The 23,299-nt window shown below is 41.4% G+C and overlaps 2 protein-coding genes across 3 annotated transcripts; one reads left to right on the plus strand and one right to left on the minus strand.

Moving 5' to 3' along the window:
• The first annotated feature begins 981 nt into the window (after positions 1–981).
• On the plus strand, positions 982–15,760 carry LOC145656566 (metabotropic glycine receptor-like). 2 transcript variants are annotated; one of them, XM_081709729.1, is made up of 11 exons: positions 982–2,786; positions 3,087–3,195; positions 6,002–6,098; positions 6,356–6,558; positions 7,308–7,376; positions 7,891–8,000; positions 8,480–8,718; positions 9,031–9,169; positions 9,265–9,367; positions 9,490–9,624; positions 10,440–15,760. In XM_081709729.1, exons 1-11 carry the CDS (start codon positions 1,894–1,896, stop codon positions 13,485–13,487), a joined length of 5,145 nt encoding a protein of 1,714 aa, XP_081565855.1. In that variant the 5' UTR covers positions 982–1,893; the 3' UTR covers positions 13,488–15,760. The 2 variants fall into 2 exon arrangements, with proteins under 2 accessions (XP_081565855.1, XP_081565856.1); XM_081709730.1 differs by lacking the exon at positions 6,356–6,558 and having other exon boundaries at positions 8,514–8,718.
• A 683-nt stretch (positions 15,761–16,443) lies between these two features.
• On the minus strand, positions 16,444–20,620 carry LOC145656567 (large ribosomal subunit protein mL45-like). Its single transcript, XM_081709734.1, has 8 exons — positions 20,538–20,620; positions 20,138–20,297; positions 19,269–19,386; positions 18,164–18,262; positions 17,634–17,682; positions 17,289–17,438; positions 16,991–17,164; positions 16,444–16,742 (listed from the first exon to the last, which is right to left on the minus strand). Exons 1-8 carry the CDS (start codon positions 20,604–20,606, stop codon positions 16,644–16,646), a joined length of 918 nt encoding a protein of 305 aa, XP_081565860.1. The 5' UTR covers positions 20,607–20,620; the 3' UTR covers positions 16,444–16,643.
• Positions 20,621–23,299: the final 2,679 nt, after the last annotated feature.

Here is a 23,299-nt window from a genome sequence, read left to right on the forward strand (position 1 = left end):
ATACTGAATTTTTATTAGGCCGGCCTTGATAAATGTAGGATAGCCATATGTGGCGTTAATGTCTAATGGCGTTAAAATCTAAGAAGTTACTCGCATCTTGCATTCTCCTTGTGGGCCTAATGATGGCGCTGTACACAAATAATTGTCTCTAGAGCAGAAGGACATAGCACTGTAGTCCGCCTTTCCTTTAACCCCATTCTAACCATCTACCCCAGAATCTAACCTGCTAACAATGGAACTACATAGTATGTGCAGCCAGTTTTTATTTACAATAAATTAGAGGCCTTTGTTTTACTCAAGATGCTAATATTTAATATGTCTTAGTATTTTTCAATTTGTTTGCATGAAATACAATACAAGCATTCAGGCTTCGTATACTTTTTTTTTTTGCCTGAAGCGCACACACACACACACACACACACACACACACACACACACACACACACACACACACACACACACACCTCTCTGTCTCTCTCTCTCTCTCTCTCTCTCTCTCTCTCTCTCTCTCTCTCTCTATATATATATATATATATATATATATAAAATATATACCCACATGTCACTGGTACATCCTCTGCAGTCTTGGGTGGGAGTGGGAGCTCACAGGAATTATTTTGAATTTTCAGAACCCTGTTGCCATGGCACCAAAACAAGAATTTGCCTGCATCACCCAATATGACTGCTGGACTTGCTGGCTGTTCTGCAGGGAGAAGAAGATATACTTTCTCTCTTTCTTTCTTTCTTTCTTTCTTTCTTTCTTTCTTTCTTTCTTTCTTTCTTTCTTTCTTTCTTTCTTTCTTTCTATCTTTCTTTCTTTCTCTCTCTCCCTCTCTCTCTCTCTCTCTCTCTCTCTCTCTCTCTCTCTCTCTCTCTCACACACACACACACACACACACACACACACACACACACACACACACAAACACACACACACACACACACACACAATGACAAAGACCATAAGAGACCGCTCATTCTCTGAATGCCGGGTTAATCCATAGAGTGCTGAGATTTTGGTGCATGCCCAAATAGAGAGGATTACCTTCCTATCCACTCATCCACCATGCTCTACCCTATCTCTGTCTCTGTCACACATGCATACACACAAATACACAAACAAACAAACACACAACAACAACTCACAACAACAGATGTGTCATTCTCATCACCCCCATAAGTTTGAGTGTCTTTCACAGAGGTGGTCATATCTGAGAGAGGGAAAGAAAATGATTGAGGGTGAGTGAGGGAGGGGTGCTCATGAGAGAGACAGAGCTTGAGCGAGGGAGAGAGAGCGGTGGAGCTGCAGACCAAACACAGCACGGTGCACGGAACAGCCGTGGGAGTGAGAGAGGGGAAGACTCCACACTTCTCTGTGCTCCACCTCCCCAGTCTCCGCCACTGGGCTGCTCTCCGGCTGCCCCCTACACCCGCTCTTGGCTCACACCTCATCCTCAGCACCCCTGTTGTCATGGCAGTACCAGAGTATTGGGAGCCACCTCTGCGTAATCTTCTGCTGGCTTGAAGTAGCAGTCTCTGAGAGTCACGCTGAGCTTGTCGTCCTGGGAAACCAACTGATTGTCACGGCAGCGCACAGGGACAGTTGCTTATCAGCAGTGCCTCTCATCCTGATTTACATAGTTGACTGCGAGGCAGAGTGTGCAAGTGTGTAAGAGTTAAAGGGTGTGCTTCCACCCTCCCCACCATACCACCCATCACCTTGGACACCTGCTGCATCCTTTGCAATTGTATATCTGGGGAAAGGCAGTAGAGGACAGTAATCCCAGGAAAAAAGAGACCAGAGAAAGGCAAGCAATTACAGCTCCCTCAGCACCCATCTGGATGGTGTTCTTCCAGGAGCTTTAGAGGAAGCTCTGGGATAGGAGCGGTGCGATGTGGAACTTTATGAAGATGGCTTCTCCTTTCACATTGCTGCCACTGCTCCTCCTGCCCTCGTTGCTTTTGGCTCTGCTCAGCGCCACCTCCTACCCCGGGGACTTCTCCACCCAGGAGCCAACTCCCACACCCTCCAGCTTGAGTTCTGTCGGAGTGGGGGAGCTCTCCCGCAGCGTGCCGCCCCCCACGGCAGGCCTCAGTTCTCGGGTAGTTGTAGAGGCAGAGGATAACATGTCCGTGGTCGAGCTTTACCTCTACAGTGGTGACGCCTCCGTCCTGTCTTCCTCTACCTGTGGCCAGCCTTTCTGGTTGACCGGCCAGCGTGGTGCCCTCCCACCAGACCTGCAGCCTTTCCTGCATCAGGCTGTTGTGTCCCTGACCAGCACAGCTAATTTCCTCAATCTCATCTTCCAGGCCAGCGAGCTGCGCGAGACCAGTGTGGAGGAGGACATCGAGTGGTACCATGCCTTGGTCCGGGCCATGTTGGAGGGCGACGAGCCCGGCCTGGTTCAGCATGCTCTACTGACCTTTGATGCTGACCCCACAGCCACTCAGCCTCACCTGGTGCTCCGCGCATCCAGAGGTCTCTCACAGGACACCTACCTGCAGGACCTCACACTCCATCCCCCTGAGAGCAGCTGGTTCACCTCGCTCAAGTCCAGGAACCCACCCTTCCCTGGCCTGTCTAAACGGGTCCTGCTCAATGACCTCAGCACCCTGGACACACCAAAATGGGCCTATGGAGATAGTTATGTGATCAATAGTAGTGGAGTGCAGTGGGGTGAGGCCCCTTTCTTGGAGTGTGAGGATGGTCATTTCTTGCCTGGGTGGCTTCTGACTCTTTCTGTACCCTTTTATGGGCTAAAGCCAGACCTCAGCCCAGAGTTCAGGTTAGTCACCGTCTCTCTCAGTCTTATTATACTTCATTATTTTGATTTCAGTATTGTTTTCCAATGAATGCTAGCTTTCAGGTGCTAAAGACTACTTGCCCTAGCTATGCTTTGGAACAGTATGTTGTGTAGTTATCTATCTTAAAATTTTATCATATTGCTTATATATCTTAAAAATAAAAACCAAGCAATAGAGTCTGTATTTATGGGGTGTCACATAGTCAGCACTGGGTCTCTTGAGCGTTTTGTTGTGGCTTCTCTCTCTGACATGTGGGGGTCTGTTTTTCGTTCTGTTGGCAGGGGTGTGATCCGTATGGATGTGAACATCCAGGGCTTTAATGTGGACCAGTGTACCAGTGGAAATGTCTGGTTTGCTGACACACATCAGTGCAACCGCACCAGCATGGAGGTGAATACAAAATCTTATGAAAGTGAGCCTATAGCAAAATGGGGGAAAATATATATTTTTTAAATATATATACATATATATATATATAAAACTCTGATTTACCTTTTTGTGTTTTAGTTTAAATTTTAGATTTTGTTTTTAAAACCTTATAACACCTTAAGGCATTATGTGAATATTGTCATTCAAATATGCAGTCATTGTGTAGCATGAATATCTAAGAAATGATTAAAAAAAAAACATTATTAATATACAACATTACAAACACATACAAACATTACAGTTATCACTGTGTTGTTCAGAAATCCCTGAGTGAACCCATACAATTCTGTCTAAATTGGCAACTAATACAGTACACAGTGTTTTTGTTGCAAAACAAGACCTCAAAGACTGTTGTAGAATATAATGACAACACTTCTAAGATTTCACACCATTAACATTGTGTGCTCATGAGGAAAAGACTCATTTCAGTTTGATTTGTGAAGTCCTTTGTAAAGGTTTTCTAACCAGAAAGTACCTTCTCACCTGCCATTTTACCTTGTGCATGACACTCTCTTGCTTCGTGTTTTTGACTCTATCTCTCTGTCTCCCACTCTTTATAACACATTTCTCCCTGTGACACCTCTTTCTGTCTCTTTCATCATGTGCTCTTTTACTCTCTTAATCTAGTTTTCTTCCACTCCTCTGCTGTCTGCTGTCATTCTCTCTCATTTTTCCAGACCTCCTATTTAAAGATTCTTGTGCTGGATGGTGCAGGGATGATCTGGGAGATTAGAGTGCTAATCCAGTGATGCTTACATTCTTTTGTCCCACACACTGCTCATCCATCAGAAAAAAAAAACAAGCAAACAAACGAAAAGCAAATTCTTTCTGGTCCTTCCTAGCAGGGTGTAGTTATATAAGTCTCAGACAGGCATAGCCTAGAACAACACAATGAGATATCAGGAAAAGCTCTTCAAGAAAGAGCTCCTGGATTCAATTAAAAAACATTGCACCATTAGATGATGTGTTATTATTGTATTTGTTCCATATAAACACGGATCTGGACGCGTTCCTATGCCAGTGATAGCTCGCGTTCTGTTGCTCTTATTACAGTCTTTGTACATCTGACCCAGTCCCTTTTGTCAATGCCATCTTATCGTGTCCTGCTTGTGAACTAGCCTTGTTTCCTTGTTTCCTGGGACCTAGTTCAGGCCATGCCATGGTCCCAGAGAGCCAGCATCCAGCAGAGCTTCCCCTGCTCAAACACACATGATTCAAGTTATATCTCAAGTTTAGTAGTTCTGTTACAGCAGCAAAATCACCAATCTGTGCTGGACTCTAGCACTTCAGTGGAGGAATTGATTTATTTTTTTCTAGTGTTTTCAAATCGTTCTGTTTCTGACACAATTTTTTAAAGAGCCCATTTGTTTATTGTTTTACAGTTATGGGTTCTTTGTGTATTATTCTGGCCATTTTTCAAAACACAGGCTGGATTTCTAAAAATGCATGCATGTATAACACATGCATGCATTAACAAGAACACGTACTTGCGTTTACTCAAGAACCCCTGTATAAAAATACCATCAGGTATGCAATACATGAGATTTGTAATAACACTTGACATGGCAACTATAGCAACACAAAGACCAAGGAATGTCAATGCAAGCAAAGCTTAATGGGGATGAAATATCACAATAAATCAATTAGAGCAAGGTGATGTGTTGCAAATGTGTTCTCACAGAAAACAAGGAAGAATTATAGAAAGCAGGAAACAGCAAAATTATCTAGAAAGCTGGCTGGGACTGGCTGGTCCACACTCACCTGAGCATGGTCCACACTCACCTGAGCATGGTCCACACTCACCTGAGCATGGTCCATACTCACCTGAGCATGGTCCACACTCACCTTAGCATGGTCCACACTCACCTGAGCATGGTCCACACTCACCTTAGCATGGTCCACACTCACCTGAGCATGCACAACACTCACTGAAGACAAGACTGGAGCAAAAAAGGTCCCTGCATAATTGTTTCACTACAGCCCTGCTCACAGGGAGAACATGTATTCAGCTATCCTGGCTGGCAATGAAATGTTATTGAAGATAAGATAATGGTAGTTTCTATTAGAGAATAGTAGTTAAGCCCAAATTGTATTATTAATGGGCCATGACTGTTGGGAGGTTGATGTGTTCGGAAAATGAGAGAGAAGAGAGAGAGAGAGAGAGAGAGAGAGAGAGAGAGAGAGAGAGAGAGAGAGAGAGAGAGAGAGAGAGAGAGAGTGAAAAAACTCTTTCAGCAGGCATTACCCATCCATTTACATTTTAAGTTAGATTAATTTACAGCTTTTCTGATAAGTGGGCCAGCCGACTAGCCAACAAGAGTGTCATGTAATTGATGAAAGAGTTCACATTCATACACACACAGAGACAGAAACACACACATTCACATAGACACACTCACTCATTTGTGCATGCACATGCGCACACACACACACACACACACACACACACACACGCACAGACACACACACACACAAAGGGCTCCATGTGCAAAACTAGTATACTGGCTTTGAGCACTACTTTCCAGGATTACACTTTCAATCATGAATTCTCAAACTGCTCAACATACACTGAGGCTATGGAGACAGTCAGCCATTGATCTGAAAGCCGTTAATACATTCATTTTCTCCTGTTCAAAGATATCATCAATAATTAATTATTGGAGTCAAACAAATTCATCTGACAAAAGTCTTAAATTGCATTTAACACTTGATTATCCTCGACCTGCCTGCTAACCCCCTCCTCACTCCCCAAACCCTAACTCCCCAGTGTGAGGTAGTTCCCAGGCAGGGCTTTCGACTGGGCCAGTACTGCTGCAGATGTAAAGAGGGATACTACAGTCCACCACCAGACTCCCAGGACCAGGGTAAGGCCATCTGTATAATATGCAGGATCACATCTAACATCCTTGTTAGACAGCAGTTAAAATATACAGTGAACTTACTGAAATGTTTCTTTCTGATTATATGAAATGGATTTATATAGGTCCTTTATGTGTATTATTTGTGCTTCAACCCAAGCCTTAATACACTTGACACATAACTAATAGTGCCACTGTTATCACTGCCATTCTCAGTCTGGCCTTAACCTCTGTTAAACTGTATGGTGAAACAACGTTGGCAGGTGTGAACAGAAGCCAAGTTTGCTACCCTAAGATGCCTGTGTGCCTGCCCTGCTGGCCGGGCTGTCAGAAGTGCAAGGATGGCTCCCCCTGCTGGGTGCAGGAGGACTGGCTGTTGAGGGCAGGGCTCCTCTCCATGCAGGGGTTCTTCATGGTCCTAGCGCTAGTGCTCATGCTGAAGGCATACCAGTGTCGCAGGAGCAGGGTGAGGACTCTTGGGAAGAGCTTAGTACAACAGGATAAGTTTTTGCTTTCAACTGAGGAGAAGGCTTGTAACATGGACTGTAATAAAACCTACTGTATCCAGCACATTGTTGTATTTGGAAATTCATGAGATGAACACTATGATATGAAGCCAGAGTTTCTTCTTTATTGCTTCATTGTTTAGTCTTGATCATAAAAAGCTCAGCATTACACAAATGTTGTGGCTATAGATCTTCAGCACTACCAGAGTAATGTTTGCCTTTTTCCTAATCTACCTACAGAAAGCAATACATGGCATTTCATAACCTTGGGAAAAATGCCTTCATTACTTCTACATTCCAGTGTATATATCAGAGAGCTTGTGTAATATAATCTTAGCCAGGCAAAGCTCACTGCCATTACACTGTTTTCATATCTACATCTACAACATTCTTTTATCTACATCACACAGCCCCATATACTCCAAGCAGCTAAGCTGTTTTAATGCATTCATGCGACCATTAACAGATAAAGACATTTTTGCAGAGAGAGAGCAATGTATTTTAGAAGTGCTGAAATGTATCACCATATTAGTTTGTGAATCCCAAATAAAATAGCAATGTTATAAAATACAGTAATAAGCAATTCCTCTTCAATTATGTGTTTTTAATTACATATAAACATGTCCTTGTCATTTAGTGCATTAATTCGTGTGTCCTTCCCCTTATTTCTTCTCTCCTTACCACTGATTGGTCCACCTCTGTGTGGCAGCGAATCCGAGCATCAGGTCTCTTGCTGTTGGAGATGATTCTGTTTGGGTCTCTCCTCCTTTACTTCCCTGTGAGTATGAGATTAAAACCTTAATTCTAGGTTATATCACTGGTTTTGTAATTATATTATAATGGATTTTTCAAGCAGGTTTGGGGCAAGGATGGATTTAACATTGTATAAGATTATTGTATAAGGTCATTGGAGACAGCCCACCTCCTCAATCACCTGTAATATACATTGAGAATTTTGACATCAGGCACCAAATTCTGAAACATTTTTAATGATCCAAAATGCTTTTAAATTATGTACATAAACCATATTGACCACTGTCACTTAATTAAATTATGTTTAAAATGTTCCCCTGCAGCTGTTTATGGATTCAATTACTTTTAAAAAATGGTTTTTTTTTTCCATGTAAGGGACAGTATTACTAGTAGGGCAAGGTATGGAACTTTGCTAATCCAGTGACACATTGGTCTTATCCTAGTCCTAGGTTTATTCTGTGACTGGAAAGCTAGTCATTTAAATTAAATAATCAAATCATTATTTGGTTAAAATGTAAATTTACATTTTGTCTCTGTAGGTCTTCATCTTGTATTTCAAACCCAACACGTTTCGCTGCATCCTACTGCGCTGGGTCCGTTTACTTGGCTTTGCCATCGTTTATGGCACTGTGATACTGAAAATGTACCGGTGTGTACAAATCCTGCTGCCTTTAATCTTTACTAATCTGATAATCACCAACCACTCCAACCATCTCACTAACAGTCCTCAGACAGTGTCCACCCACCACCAGATTTTGCTCATGAAAATGGCAGCAGAACATCCTGGAGTTTTTCATTGGCAGACTTAACAAGAGCTTTACTACAATTTCAGTAGCTTTAACCATTAATATATCAAAACATCCCAAACAGACATCACATTTCTTAACATTTTTGCTATTGCTTTTTTTGTTGTTGTTGTTGGTTTTGTTGTAAAAAATTAGTTTCTTGTTATTTTGTTAGATTTTAAGTTAGAATCTTACTTTTCTTAGGTGTAGACAGGAAGCAGCTGAGTGTGGCAAAATGTGTCTTGTAAAATTAAAAAAACTCAACTTTTATAATATCTTCTCAGTCTGCAGTATGCCGATGTTTAACAAGCATGTTTCTGACTGCCATCATCAATGTTGTCAGAGTGCTGAAGGTGTTCCTCTCACGCACTGCTCAGAGAGTGCCCTACATGTCCAACACCTGTGTTCTGAAGCTTCTGGGGGTGATGGTTCTCACCGTGAGCTGGTTCTTGTGCGCTTGGACTGCGGGGGTCCTACAGAACCAGGACCGCAACATCTCTCTGCTGATTACAGCCACCACCTCCGATGGCCAGGGCTTCACAGTGTGTTACTTGGACCGGTGGGATTATATGATGACTGTGGGTGTGTGAGATCTACTTATAAATAACATTGATACATTTATTGATAAATAACAGTGAGCATATAACAGGTCAGCCAGAGTATCTTTTTTTTTTCCCTGAGAGAATTTATGACCCATCAAGGGATTGAATAGATAAGCAATAAATTGTTCTAGTAATCCAGTGGATTGTCAGTGGTATTTAAAAATATTTTTTATCATTAGATAAATGAGCAGCAAAACAACAGTTCAAGGCCTGAAGTAGCCCACTAGCAAAATAGCACATCAAATCATTGCTGCATGTCAAATTGACTACTATGCATTTCTGCGACTTTTAGCAGAGTTGCTGTTCTTGTGCTGGGGGAGCTCCCTCTACAAGGCAGTGAAGACTGTGCCATCTGCCTACCATGAGCCTCGATACATGGGCATGGCCGTTCAGAACGAGCTGCTCCTCTCTGCCATGTTTCACATTCTCAGGTAGGGGCTTAGGGTCATGCACATTTGCTTGCTCCAAACAACGAGCAAATATGGCACCCCGATTTCAATATGTCACTCATTATTCCCGCTCTCAGGTTCATGCGGCCATTTCTGCATCCTGATTGGACACTCTTGCTCTTCTTCACACATACACACGTCACAATCACTGTAACACTCAGCCTGCTGTTCATTCCTAAGGTACATCACCATTGCCTAAGGGACATTTTACTTATATGTTTGTGCCAGACACCAAAAGACCAGTTTGTATGATGGATTAGGATACTTGGTTTAAAATAAAGATCCACTAATATCTATTACAGTTCCTCTACATGTCTCGACCTCGGAAAGAGGAGATCGCCGAGGTGTATGAGGATGAAGTGGACCTGCGGCGTTCAAGCTCATTCCTCAACAACAGCTTTATGTCTGCCTGCAGCCTGGACCCTGACGACATCCGGGTAAACTCGTCTGTGTACTTATCATCATACTACCACCTCCCATGTACCCTCTGAAGGGTTAGTGCAGTCACTGTATGATATCTGCATTACACTGCAGGCCAAGAGGAAGTGCACCAAATTATAATTATTACTAATAATAGATAACAAGACTACTAGGCAAGCCTAATTTTGCAGGAATGCCATCAGGCGCACAGCATTTTTATGCATATGCCAGACATCTTGTATATCTTACAGATATAAAAATGCCTGTTAGTTTGTGACTCATGTTTGCATGTCTTGCACAGCAAAAATCCTTGCTTTCATATGGGGCAAAGCAGAATGTGTCATTATCTAGATTAGTAATAATAATAAACCAAGATACCAAGGCAACAAGATATCTATCTTCTAAACGTATCTTACATACTGCTGAGATACCCAGCTAGCTTCTGCATGGATGACAACAAACACGGATGATAACAATTTGATCCAACAAATGGCTTCAGTCACTCAGTGAGCAAAATGCCACTCAGCAGTCCAGTAAAAAGTACAGATCCAGACAAAAAACGTAGTGTTTCTCCCCATTAACATTAAGCTAACCATTAATAAAGGCTATACCTAAACATTTCCTAATAAATCAATGTCAACTAATCTTATTAAAATATGGAAGGACATTGGATCAGAAATGTAAGTACTTTAATTCAATTGTACCATAACTATTATACAACTTCCTCTCTCTCCTTGCACTTAAATTCTGTTGTGCATAATGTTCTGATTAATAACACCATTCCTATTCTCCCACGAAATGTAACTGAATCCCCCCTCTCTCTCCGCACCAGGATGAGCTGAAAAAACTTTATGCTCAGCTGGAAGTTCAAAAGAACAAGGCACTGACAAACAACAATCCGCACCTGCAAAAGAAGCGCAGCTCCCGCCTCACACTGGGACGATCCATCATCAGGCGCATAGCTGAGATTCCAGAGAGCTTGAGCAGACAGTGCAGTCATGAAGACAAGGACACTTCAGGGAGTGGAGGAATGAGAAAGTGGTCTGGATCGTTCATAGCAACACCTGAAAGCAACAGAGTCAGTATGAGGAACGAGGCCACACCAAAGAGGCGGAAGTCCCACTGTGCTTTTGAGCGTGGTTCAGAAAGGGATGCATCATTGATGAACTCCTCACTGAGAAGCAACATAGACAAGAGGTCACATGTCTCTGAGGCTGAATCCATGGACACAACGCCTCTGGTTTGCAAGTCAGCCAGTGCTCACAACCTAGCAGTGGACAATAACTTTCTACAACCTGGGTCTCTTCGGATCCAGAAGTCACGTAGTTTCATAGAAAAGCACAGAGATCATTATGTTTTTTCTCCTCCTAGAACCATGGAGATCCCATCTCTTGCTGGCCCAACAAGCCCAGAAAAGCCCAAGGTTCAGCGACCACAGGGCTCGATAAAGGAGCAGACCTCAAATGCTTTGCTCTGTCTGTCATTTGACAAGTCTGAGGTCTGCCCTTGGGAAGTTGAAGAGGAGCAGTCAGTTGGCAAAAACCTCTCAAACCAAAAACATGTCACTTATTCCCTCTCTAAGCATGAGCACCCAGCTTCTGAACCTACACCATCTCCCACACAACTCTATGTCTGCCCCTGGGAACATCTGCCTCCCCCTTCCCCTCCTTCTGTGGGAGAGGGAGGACATGGGATAGATTCAGATGTTGAATCTTCAAAACGACAACTTCCAGTCTCCTCTAGTGCTCCAGGATCACCACGTGGCTTTGCCAAGCCTAAGGACTTCAGTGGTTTTTCTTTTCGTTCAGCTACCCAAGGTCTCCTTGTAGCAAAGGGCTTAGTAGTTGGAAAAGGATCCCAAGCCCGAACGACATCCATGAAACTTTCTCCAGGCAGTGCTGTAGGTTTAGGAAGGAAGACACCACAAACACCAAGACGAGCCATGACCACTGTTGACATGAAACCTTGCCTTGTGAAACAAACTGCAGTGAGCCATGCATCATCAGAATCCCCAGTCAAGAGCCCTAAAAGCACTGCTCCACCATATGTCTGCCCATGGGAATCAGAGGAGATAGTAATGGAAGTCAAAAAACAAAATGCCAGTGAAAATATAATACAGTGGCAGAGCAGTGGTGTGCAAAGGCTGTCTGTAAGTACCAATAGTGACAGCTACAATACTGTACACCAAATTAAAGCTTCACTGGCTGTTCCAACAGCAGAAATATGTCCATGGGATGTTCCCAAGCAGGCTCCAGTACATCAGCAAAGCATTGCTGATATTTGCCCCTGGGAAGTGGAGGAACCAGGTCAGTTACCAGTCAAGAGTACACGAGCTTCTGTTTGTCCTTGGGAAGCAGAGAGAACACAAGCACAAATGTCAACAGAGAAGAGGGACCTATTACAGATTGGTCAAGCACCTGAACTTCAGAGCAGTGGAAGTGCTGAAGTTTGTCCTTGGGATGCACCAGGTACCATCACCTCTCAGTTTAAACAAGATTCTGCCAAGTCATGTGAGAGAATTATATATGCTAATGCTCAACCAAGGAACCAAGACACAAAAGGACATGGTGCTCCACTAGAGACTCCATGGGAACCATGTCAACCACAGAAACATCAAGTGATCATTCGTGTTGACTTGTGTCCATGCGAATCAGAGGACACAATAGAAAAAGACCAAGAAACAACTCAGAGCACTGATTTATCAAGCACAACTATTGCAAAACAGCGATCATCTCAGCAACTCACCAGAACCACAGAAGCATATTCATGGGAATCAAAAGATACCCAATCCAATATGAGAACTATTCAAGATCAGGAAAGCATTCGTTCTGCTGTATGCCCATGGGAATCAGAAGAAACAACACAATCTGATGTTAAAGAACAACCAAGAGGAGCTGTTGAGAAAACTAAAGCAAAAACTCATCCACTGACAAAACAGCTGACAGAAGCTTGTCCATGGGATTTCCCTGAATTATCATCCACTGTCATGGAGGTCTGTTGTTTGGAGTCAAAAGCAGCAGCCCCCAACCTAAAGCAACTAACTGTGGGTTTAACTTCACAGGGGTCCACATCTAAGAAAGCACATGTGTGTCAGTGGGAAGCAATAGATTCTGAGAGTTCCAAAGAAGGGGGTGCTGCCAAAACTAAGGAAGGGGAGAAGTCAATCCCAAAGGAAGAAAGTGTACATGCAAATGTTTGTCCTAGCGAAACTAATGAGACAGTCAACGTACAAGTGGCTATTTGTGCAGAAGCATGCTCTTGGGAAACTAGCTATCCAGTCAAAAAACAAGAGACTGTTGATACCGAAGTCTGTCCTTGGGAAGTTAGTGAGCTGGAAACAGAAAAACCAGCAAAATCATTCCAAAAACAAGGAATTCATCGTGATAATGTATGTCCATGGGAGACAAGTGAGCTAGAAAAGCAAATGATGAAACAAGAGAGTGTTTTCACTGATATTTGTCCCTGGGAAACTGAAGAGTCACCAAATCCAGCTCAAAGTGAAAACAGCCCTCAAGCAGACATTTGTCCTTTAGAACCAAAGGACTCAGGAAAGTCCCAACTACATCAAACAATTTGTCCTCAGGAAACTAAATCCGAAACACCAGTAAAATCAGAGGACAGTACTGTTAAACCAGACACTGAGATGAAGGAAAGAGACGTGACACTGTCTGCAGGCGTCAGAGCACAGGGGTCAAGGATTAACCGACCTCTTACTCGATGTGATGCACTGTGTCCATGGGAAATGGAAGGGGAGTCACAGGTAACCATGACAATGCATGATAACGCTGATATTTTCACCTGGGAGGAAACAATACCAGAGGAGGAAGAAGGTGATGCAGAAACAGCTGCAGAGGCCTTTGTCTTCCCACCTGATTTATAAGCGCTGAGCTACTTAACTTAGCACTGTGCTCTTGTTTCCGAGACTGAGTTCTAACAAATCTGGCCATGAGTTATATTACTGATGTAATTGAGACAATTTAAAAGTGGCGACTAAGGAAATGACAACTATAGGAGACTACTATAATAAATGTCCTCCATTTTCTGCTCATCATGCAGAATGTGTTGTATGGCAATAAAGTGTTCAATCTTGCCAGGGCTGACACGTCGTTGTGATAGACTGATCTCCCCAGCTAGGTGTATATCTCACAAGACTACTCTCAATCCCTCTTTGAACTTGATATTGTTTTGTGCATCTTTGTGTTTGTATGAGAGTGCAGTCTACTTACTTGCCAGTCACACATTTCTATAACCTTGAAATCAGAGAGTGCTGTAAAGAAGGAGATACCAATTAAAAGATAAAAAAATGTAAGAGAACCATTTGCAGAGTATCTTTTAATAAGAATACATTTTATCTTGCTGGTATAAGAGGGAGGGGAAAGTCACTGGAGGAGAATCTTTATTCTTCATGTTTTCATGCTGAGTATATTTAGGTCATTGTTGTGACATATCCTGAAATTTCTTCTGAAATAGTTTTAATAACCATACTTGCATCACTTGATGTGGCAGTACTGTATATGTGGGGAACATTGCATTGCAATGTTAGCTAGAAACTACTGAATTTGTAAAGTATCTTTACATTACATTTGATATGTAATATATTAATGAACAGCAATGTATTTTATACAAAGAAGTAAAATATAAACAATGTTATATAAAACAATATAAACAATTTTCAAGTAGACTTCATATCATTAACTCATTTAAAACTGTCAGTTTTCTCATTCATTGGTTCACTATTTATTGAGAATGTCTGAACTCCTGTCATCAATGTTTCAAAAAATAGTGTTTGCTTTGAGAAGTCACATGTTCATATTACTAGGGGGTTGCTGAGTTAGTTTTTTTCTGTATCATCAGTTTAATCGTATGATCCTTTGTGCTCTTACTTTGCAATGTTCAAGTGTTTGGATTGGCCAATTTCAGAAAATGGTTTTAGGTCAAGTGTGCATGCACATTTAAATTCAAGGCTTAGCAAAAAAGGAAGAAAATGGATTGAAAGTGTGCCTTATGTCAAAAAATCCACATTGAAAACAATGAGTTGTGTAAATAATTAGTCAGTGACATACTTTGGTGGGTTTTGCTCTGTACTCTGGCACATCAGAATTGTTTAATGACTATGGGGTTTAATGTAAGGGTATTTACATGTATACTGAGTGAACCATATACAAACCATGGCCCTTTTGCTACATAGACTGCTTTATTTTTGGTGTACTTATGTCGACTCATATACATCACCAGAAACTAATGTCACTATTCTGTGCGCATAATGCAGGTAATGGTCGGTAAGCACTATCCCACTTTCCTCCTCGAAAAACTCTAAACTTGTTGCAGTTGCTCATGTAAGATGAAATGCCATCCACTGAGCTTTTGATTGGAGCTGAGCAGCGAAGATGCTTGTGTACACTTCAGAAATCGCCCACCTGGCAGTTGCATCATCGTTAATGGTGACAGCCCCCGCCCCCATGTTCTACAGATAGGGTGATATCCTCTGAAACATTTCCTCTAGACTTTTCTTTTTGCAACACTGATACAGGAAAATCTTATATGCATCACCTCTCCTTAAGATTGTCCCCTAGGAATTTTATAACATATTTTAGTCATAGATTTGCAGGATTTTAAGTACTTTTAAACTGGATAATAGCCATGTGTTTAGGGTTTATAAGTACCCTTTATCCTCTGAACATATGCTGGTATTCTTCTTTTTATGCTCTGATAGACTATACCAACATCCTGGATCATCCACATCTGTAGTTTGGTGTGTCAGGTTATAAGTTTAATTTAGCAAGTACAAATCCCAACACTGCCTCATCCATTAGTGGCTGGGAATCCAGTGTTCTTCCAAATACTCTACCCGATGCTTCTTCAACTCTGCAGTACTGTATTATTCTGCCTATGACCCAGAAAACAATCCACTGTAATTAAGGACATATCAGTGCTAAGAGGAACTGAGGGATGATGAGAAGCTTCCACAGAGGGGATACACATGCATACCAGATAGGAAAGGTACACTAGGTTATGGATATTCCTCATGAGCTTGTCCAACAAAGCCAAATGTCATATTATTGGAGAAGTTCAGCTCCTGCAGACCTAGAAGGTTCAAAATCTATGAACTTAAATTGTTTCATTAACTTGATCATACAACAGTAAACAATATGGTCACTCTTAATTTACAGTCCACCGATGTGCCATGTCTGTGAGCAAGAGACAAATTTGTATTGTTGTCATATGGAGTATGCAGGGGTTAGCCTAATAAACTCTGCATATAGAGCATACACATGATATACAGAGAATTCAGTGACCAAAGGCCTTGAAGGATACACCGCTTATGCCACAGGATTAGGGTTAGGACTAGAATTGTAAAACATTACATTGCGATGTCTTTTGCTATGTGTATTGCTAACATTAATAATATTATTATTATTATTATTATTATTATTATTATTATTATTACTGCAAACATTGCTTGCCATCTTCATAGATTATAAATGATGCTCTCCTCTCTGTGCATTCAGATGTCCTATGAGGAAGCACGTGTTATCCTCCCAGGCTGGTCGTTAATCTGCCAGAAGTAGTGACCTAGTTAGTGGGTGGAAGTAATTGATTAAATTAGGAGAATGTTAGGTTAAAAAATATGAAATGCTCTATTAATTTGTTGTAAAAGAGTGAATTGGCATCAGCTCTTTGTTCTGTAGTTCTATAATTTTGAACAAAATGTACAGGATTGTGGTAGCATTTTCATTCAATTAAATGAAATGATGTACAATGTAGTTTGTATGACTTTAAAGTCACCAACAGTTTAAGAACAGGCAAAAAAAAGTCACTATTAATTCCTTTAAACATACAAGGGAACAAGCAATAGTTTAATGGACATGTTTAAGTAAAATTCTCTGGAGATATTCTGAACAACTGCATAGTGACAATTTTATCGTTCTAGTGATGAACACTGAAAGGTATGTTAAATTTAATATTTATTCAGGGAAACCAGTCATGTCAAAAGTCGATAGTCTGTACAATGTGGTTGGAGGCGCCACCTTCTGGGCTACTTATACCACTGCACTGGCTTTGGCTTGGGCACTTCATAATTGAGACTCTCAAACTCCTCTCCTGGTTTAAGCAGGGGGCCTGGGAGCATAACAGTCTAAAGGCAAAAAAACAGGAATAGAAGTTAAGAATCTGATAATGGAGAGAAACATATTAAAGGAGGTAACAAACGAAAACTGGAAAATTAGACAGTGCCTAGAATTGTTGAATAATATGTTTCAAAAATGTAAGGTAATCCATAAGAAATAGTGCTCAGTAAACAATATACAGGCCAATAATGTAGCCAATATTATATTGCTGGCTCTTATCTTGTGTTGATTAGAGAGAACCACCAAACCCACAAACCTTAATGACAGGGCCTTTAGAGGGTGCCCAGGCCGGGACAATCTTGCCATGTAGCCTCCAGCAGCCATACGGGTTGACCAGGTGCCTCTCCATTACTAGATACTCCAGGACATCTCTCGGTTCCTCCTCGTCTCCCAGCATCAAGCGGCCAAACCGGTCATAAATCGCCAATGTCTACGGGGGGGAAAAAAAGCTTGATAAATTTTAAAAATGAAGCACCATCGGCTCCAACCACAGCCGAACAGTAGACAACTGGCGGTAACACACACAAACCCTGCTGTTACCATATGCCCCTCACCTGTCTGGAGTGCATGCGGATCGTCACCTGGCCATACAGATTGCCTTTGCTTATCATGTCAGGGCACCTAGCATGGACAATCCGTGGTGGCTCCAAGGACTCAATGAAGCGCCAGTGCAAGGTTTTGTAGCGGTTCCCTCGAACCATCTCCTACAACAGGGAGCAGCTCTGTTACCTGCTGAACATGACTGACAAATGGCCCCCAGCTCTTAAATCACACCAATATGATAGAAAATAAATCACTTTTTTCTTTATGGAAATGTGTAATTATGTCCAACTTGTTCACATTTGGGAAGTGCTCTAAAATTTCTATATTCTAAAAGTTTAATTACATGGTTTACATACAGGGTAGCACCTTTCCGTCACCAAAGAATGGAGTTTCTCCTTGTTGAACCTTAAAAAGGAGACAGTGGGAAAAGGACATTGTTATCCAAAGTTAACTGTGATAAGAACTGCTCTATAATAATAATAATAATTAAAATATATATATATATAAAAAGTTAAAGAAGTTAAATTACACTGAGTGGGAGGGAAAAAAGAACAACAAGTCAACATTGTAACTCCATAAGGAAAACGCAAACAGGAAGTGACTGCGCTCAGTAAATGGTAAACAAGATGGTAGACATTGCCCTTTAGACTGGTCACATGTACTAGTTGAGCCTTCTGGCATTGCGCCCACACAGTTCATAAGAAATGTTATCTACATAGACATTTAAAACGTCAAACTCATTGGATGCCAAACGTACAGTAATGGTGCCAAATAAAGGTCCATATTGCCACCCCATTACATTGGAGACAAATCTCTTAAATATGAAGTTCATTAATATATTCATATTGGGTTTATGTCACAATCAAGAATAGAAAACATTCCTTACTGAGTCAGCGCCATATGGGCCTCAATGAAGATTTCCTGAGCTCGCACAGCAAACTCCTTCGTAGAAAACTCTGAGTCATGTTCCTTTATTTTACGTATCCTACAAAAATAAACCCCTTATATTTAGAGTGTAATGCAGGTACAAGATACACATAACCTTTATATATTTAATCTGAAACAAAATTCTCTCTGGAAACACTGTGTACTTTACTACAATTTTTTAATATTTCTGGCCAAAAAAAAAGCTCACACACTCTACTATTTCCTTGAACCGCTTTTAGCTTTGATTACGGCATGCATTTGCTGCGGCATCATTTGCACAACCTTCTGCAATGTCAACATTTATTTCTGTCCAGAGTTGCATTAATTTTTCCCCAGGATCTTGTATTGATGATGGGAGATTTGGACCACTGCGCAAAGTCTTCTCCAGCACATCTCAAAGATTCTCAATGGGGTTCAGGTCTGGACTCTGTGGTGGCCAAGCCATGTGGGAAAATGATGTCTCATGCTCCCTGAACCACTCTTTCACAATTTGAGCCCAATGAGTTCTGGCATTGTCATCTTGGAATAAGCCGGTGCCATCAGGGAAGAAAAAAATCCATTGATGGAATAACCTGGTCATTCAGTATATTCAGGTAGTCAGCTAACCTTTATAATAAATCATTGGTCAGTTTTTAACCTGATTTTAGTAATTTCAGCAATTTCAGATGTTTTCTCTGCTTGATGCATGCCAATAATTTGACCCTTCTAAAACAGATTAACATCTTTTCCACAACCACAGGATGTCTTTTGACATGGTTGTTTAACAAACAAGAAGCTACTCACTGCATCAGTTAAGTAACTTGTTGCCAGCTGAAACAATCACCCATGCAGTAATTATCCAATGGGAGACTCTTACCTATTTGCTTAGTTAAATCCAAGTGATGACTTTTTTTTTGGCCAGGCAGTGTGTGTGTGTGTGTGTGTGTGTGTGTGTGTGTGTGTGTGTGTGTATATATATATATATATATATATATATATATATATATATATATATATATATATATATATATATATATATATATATATATATATGAGAGAGAACGAGAGCCTTCGTTTATTCTTACGCTACTTGGGAGGCAGCAGTCTGTTGTATCTGCTTTGTGCGCTGCATCAAACCCTCTTTAGATAAAGAGGAGAGGCGAGCATCACCCTCAGGAGGTATGTACGGATCAAAGATCCCAGCTATAAATGTGAAGCAGAAAAAAGGTTGAACAATATGAGCATAAGAGGCAGAGCACACGCCACTTTTAATAAGTTGTGAACATTAAAAATGGACAACTAAAGAACAACTGCTATACTGAACATCACAAGGAAACTGAGTAGGCTGGCCAGATGTTCGATTTTAGTCCAGTTTTTCAGCTCCCTATCTCCATCTTGCAAAATGCCTGGACAGACACCTGTGTCATGATTCTGGAGTGAACTGGTAGTTACTTTTCCACTGATCAATATTATTTTAATGCATTAGTTGTGTTAGTCAAAGCAAAAACTTTGTATTTCATTCGTTTAACAGATCACCCTGTACCTCGCAGCATGCTCAAAATGCTAGTCAGGATGTTTTCTACAATGTGAAAATACCAAGAGGGGAAACAACTTGAGTTCATCAGTGGTCAGCACATCCTTTAATTCTGAAGGACAGAAAGTCTTCTGTATACTACGCCAGGCATAAATGCTGCAAGTACGTCACATTTGGTGAGTAAAACATTAATTAACCTATTACAGATCTCTAGATTAAACAGTCAGCTTTGTTAACCAGCCAACTAGGTTTTGGTTTTAAATGGTGTATGCTGTATCATATCTCTGTCCACTACTCCCTCCTTTTAGGGGTTACAGCTGAGGTAGCAAACAAGCGCAGCTGACGAGGGGACAAATGCAAGCTTTTGAGTAACAGATCAGTTAATAGAGTCTGGTCAACTATAACCTGGCGTCGGCGTACCTGTGCATGAAATGTTGATGGCTCTCTCCATGTACTCCTGCGGGATGACCACACCGGATGCGCGCGCCTTCGCCATCTGCTCTGCTTGGGTCTTGCTTTTCACATTCACAGGGGGAGGAATGAAGAAGCGTTTCTTCGTTCGGATCGGAACCACAACATGCTGAAGCAACATCAAATACAAAGGCGATCAATTCCAAACTTAAAAGCAAAGGAACTAACCAGCTAGTTAAGTTAGCCATCTGGCTACCTTAGACTACCATTTCGAGAATGGTAAACAAAATCGCGCTTCTCAGCCCATAATCCATTTTCTTGCTTAGTCAGTCAAACAGCATTGTATATTAATACTACTGACACACTAGTAAACTTTTTTTTTTTAAAGTTTTTTTGTTTTGTTCCAAACCTTTAAATTGTGCCATGTCGTCTCATGAAATAATTTCAACGTCCTACAGATGGAAGTGGCCATGTTCATCAAACTTCTTCTTGTGCAAGTTATTATTAGAGTTTGAATAGATGTTTCATTGGCGCCACCAAGTGGAAAGGAGCGTGAGGCTGTAGAATATCATAATCGCATCTCTGCTTTTTGACCTTGCTGGCCATGCTCAACCAAAATCACTGCCTGAAAGTATGCTCGATGTGTGTGTGTGTGAGACTGTGTATAAGCATGTATAAAAGTGCCAATTTTGGAATCTGAATTGGAATTAGTTAGCCAGAGTTCCAGAGTCTAATGGCTTCTGGGAAGAAGCTGTTGCACAGTCTGGAGGTGCAGGACTGGATGCTGTGGTACCTTCTTCCAGATGGCAAAAGGGTGAACAGTTCATGTGAGGGGTGTGTGGAGTCTTTCACAATGGTGGTGGCTTTCCGGATGCAGCGTGTTATGTCGATGTTCTTGATGAAGGGAAGAGAGACCCCAATGATCTTCTCAGCTGTTCTCACTATTCTCTGGAGGGTCTTGCGCTCAAAGGCGGTGCAGTTCCCAAACCAGGTAATGATGCAGCTGCTCAGGATGCTCTCTACAGTACCTCTGCTGAAGGTAGTGAGGATGGGTGATGGGAGATGGGCTTCCCTCAGCTTCCGAAGGAAGTAAAGACGTTGCTGGGCTCTCTTGGTGATGGAACTGGTGTTCAGGGTCCAGGTGAGGTTCTCCGCTATGTGAACACCAAGGAACTTGATGTTCTTGACGATCTCCACTGAGGAGCCATTGATGGCAAGCGGGGAGTGATCTCGCCTTGCTCTCCTGAAGTCAACAACCATTTCTTTTGTCTTGTCAACATTCAGATACAGGTTGTTGACCTTACACCAGCTCAGCAGTTCTCGCACCTCCTCTCTGTATGCTGACTCGTTGTCTTTGTTGATGAGACCCACCACGGTCGTGTCATCAGCGAACTTGATGAAGTGATTCGAACAGCAGAGGGCTGAGTACGCTGCCCTAGGGAGCACCAGTACTCAGTGTGGTGGTGTTGGAAGTGCCACTCCTGATCCGGACTGACTGAGGTCTATCAGTCAAGAAATCCAGGATCCAGTTGCAGAGGGAGGTGTTCAAGCCCAGTAAGCTCAACTTTCCAATCAGATGCTGAGGAACAATGGTGTTGAATGCTGAACTGAAGTCTATGAACAGCATTCTTACATGGGTGCCCTTTTTATCCAGATGTGTGAGTGCGAGATGAAGTGTGGTAGAGATGGCATCATCTGTAGAGTGGTTGGAGCGGTACACGAACTGCAAGAGGTCCAGCTGATGCAGCTAATAGGATTTAGGTAGCCTATTGAAATTGACAGCGCTGAAGCTACTTTACAACGTGCTAGTTATTTATTTATTTATTTTAATTCCCAAAATGCTCAACCCACGAAACAAGATTCAATATTGACTGTACACCTGGATGTGGAAGTGTTTGCCTTCTATGAACATACACCATATTGGACATAACTTGCTTAAAACACACACTCTCCTCACAGCACTCTAAGTAAAGGGGGCTTTAAAAATTTGAATGAATAACTTTAATAGTGGATGTGAGATCAACTCCTCGCTATTATAAAGTAAGCAAGTCCACATAACCTGTGCCATTCTGTCACCAGTTACTTTCGATAGCACAAAATCAGAAAGGCCCTCAACACTCAAAAGCTGTAGTCACAGGAAAAATAAACACTGTTTTAAATTGAGAGGGGATGGGCTCCACAGAGACCAACAGTAACTGTTGACGCTCCACATTCTGGCTTATTTATCATTTCTAGGTTGTATAGAACGCAGCCTTAAAGAACACCGATAAAATCCCATTTGACTCAAATAGGTTTTACACGACTTCATTTAATAAGAAGTTTTAAATCACATTCAGAGTGTGCTACTAGTTCACAGCATAAGCTAGGTTTTTGTTCAAGTTTATTTTTTGATAGTTTAGCTGGTCTGCTACAGTGACCAGCTCATCAGTTGACATACTCTTACTATCTTATCAGAAGTGTGATGTTTTTACCTACATAAAACATATAGCTCGAAATCAATAACACTAAATTTCACATCGCGCGACACCCTATCACACTAGACTACCCAGCAGACTGTTCATCACCCGGCCAACGGTTCAGCCAATAAGAAACACTCAATCAGATCGTCATTTCTAGCTATTGCGTGAAATGTGTGCTCTGTGCGGGCCTTAAATGAGGCACTCAAGAAAGACTTTATGAAGCTTATCTGATCAACACATCATATATAAAGCTCATCTCAACACATTTATAAAGCTCCTCTCATCAACACATCATTTAGTAAACTCATTTCATTAGGATATCATTTATAACGCTCATCTCATCAACACATTTATAAAGCTCATTTCATCAACAAATCATGTATAAAGCTCATCTCATCAAAACGTAATTTAATAAGATCATCTGATCAACACATAATTTATAAAGCTCATCTCAGTAAAACCTCATTTATAAAGCTCATCTCAACACATCATTTATAAAGCTCATCTCAACACATCATTTATAAAGCTCATCTCAGTAAAACATCATTTATAAGGCTCATCTCAACAAATCATTTATAAAGCTCAACTTATTAACACATCATTTATAAAGGTAATCTCAACAGATCATTTATAAAGATAATTTCAAAAACAAATAATTTATAAAGCTCATCTCAACACATTTATAAAGCTTATCTCAACACATCATTTATAA

Source organism: Electrophorus electricus, unplaced genomic scaffold (genome assembly GCF_041902795.1).
Source record: "Electrophorus electricus isolate QZ-2024a unplaced genomic scaffold, ASM4190279v1 Scaffold79, whole genome shotgun sequence".
Lineage (NCBI taxonomy): Eukaryota > Metazoa > Chordata > Actinopteri > Gymnotiformes > Gymnotidae > Electrophorus > Electrophorus electricus.

Coding starts and splice junctions, on each gene's coding strand:
- LOC145656567 (XM_081709734.1), bottom strand. CDS start 20,606: ATGAACATGGCCACTTCCATCTGTAGGACGTTGAAATTATTTCATGAG. Junction 17,439..17,633: donor TGACGGAAAGGTGCTACCCT/GTATGTAAACCA, acceptor TCCCTGTTGTAG/GAGATGGTTCGAGGGAACCG. Junction 16,743..16,990: donor CTAAAGGCCCTGTCATTAAG/GTTTGTGGGTTT, acceptor TTTTGCCTTTAG/ACTGTTATGCTCCCAGGCCC.
- LOC145656566 (XM_081709729.1), top strand. CDS start 1,894: ATGTGGAACTTTATGAAGATGGCTTCTCCTTTCACATTGCTGCCACTG. Junction 6,099..6,355: donor ACCAGACTCCCAGGACCAGG/GTAAGGCCATCT, acceptor CAACGTTGGCAG/GTGTGAACAGAAGCCAAGTT. Junction 7,377..7,890: donor CTCTCCTCCTTTACTTCCCT/GTGAGTATGAGA, acceptor TTGTCTCTGTAG/GTCTTCATCTTGTATTTCAA.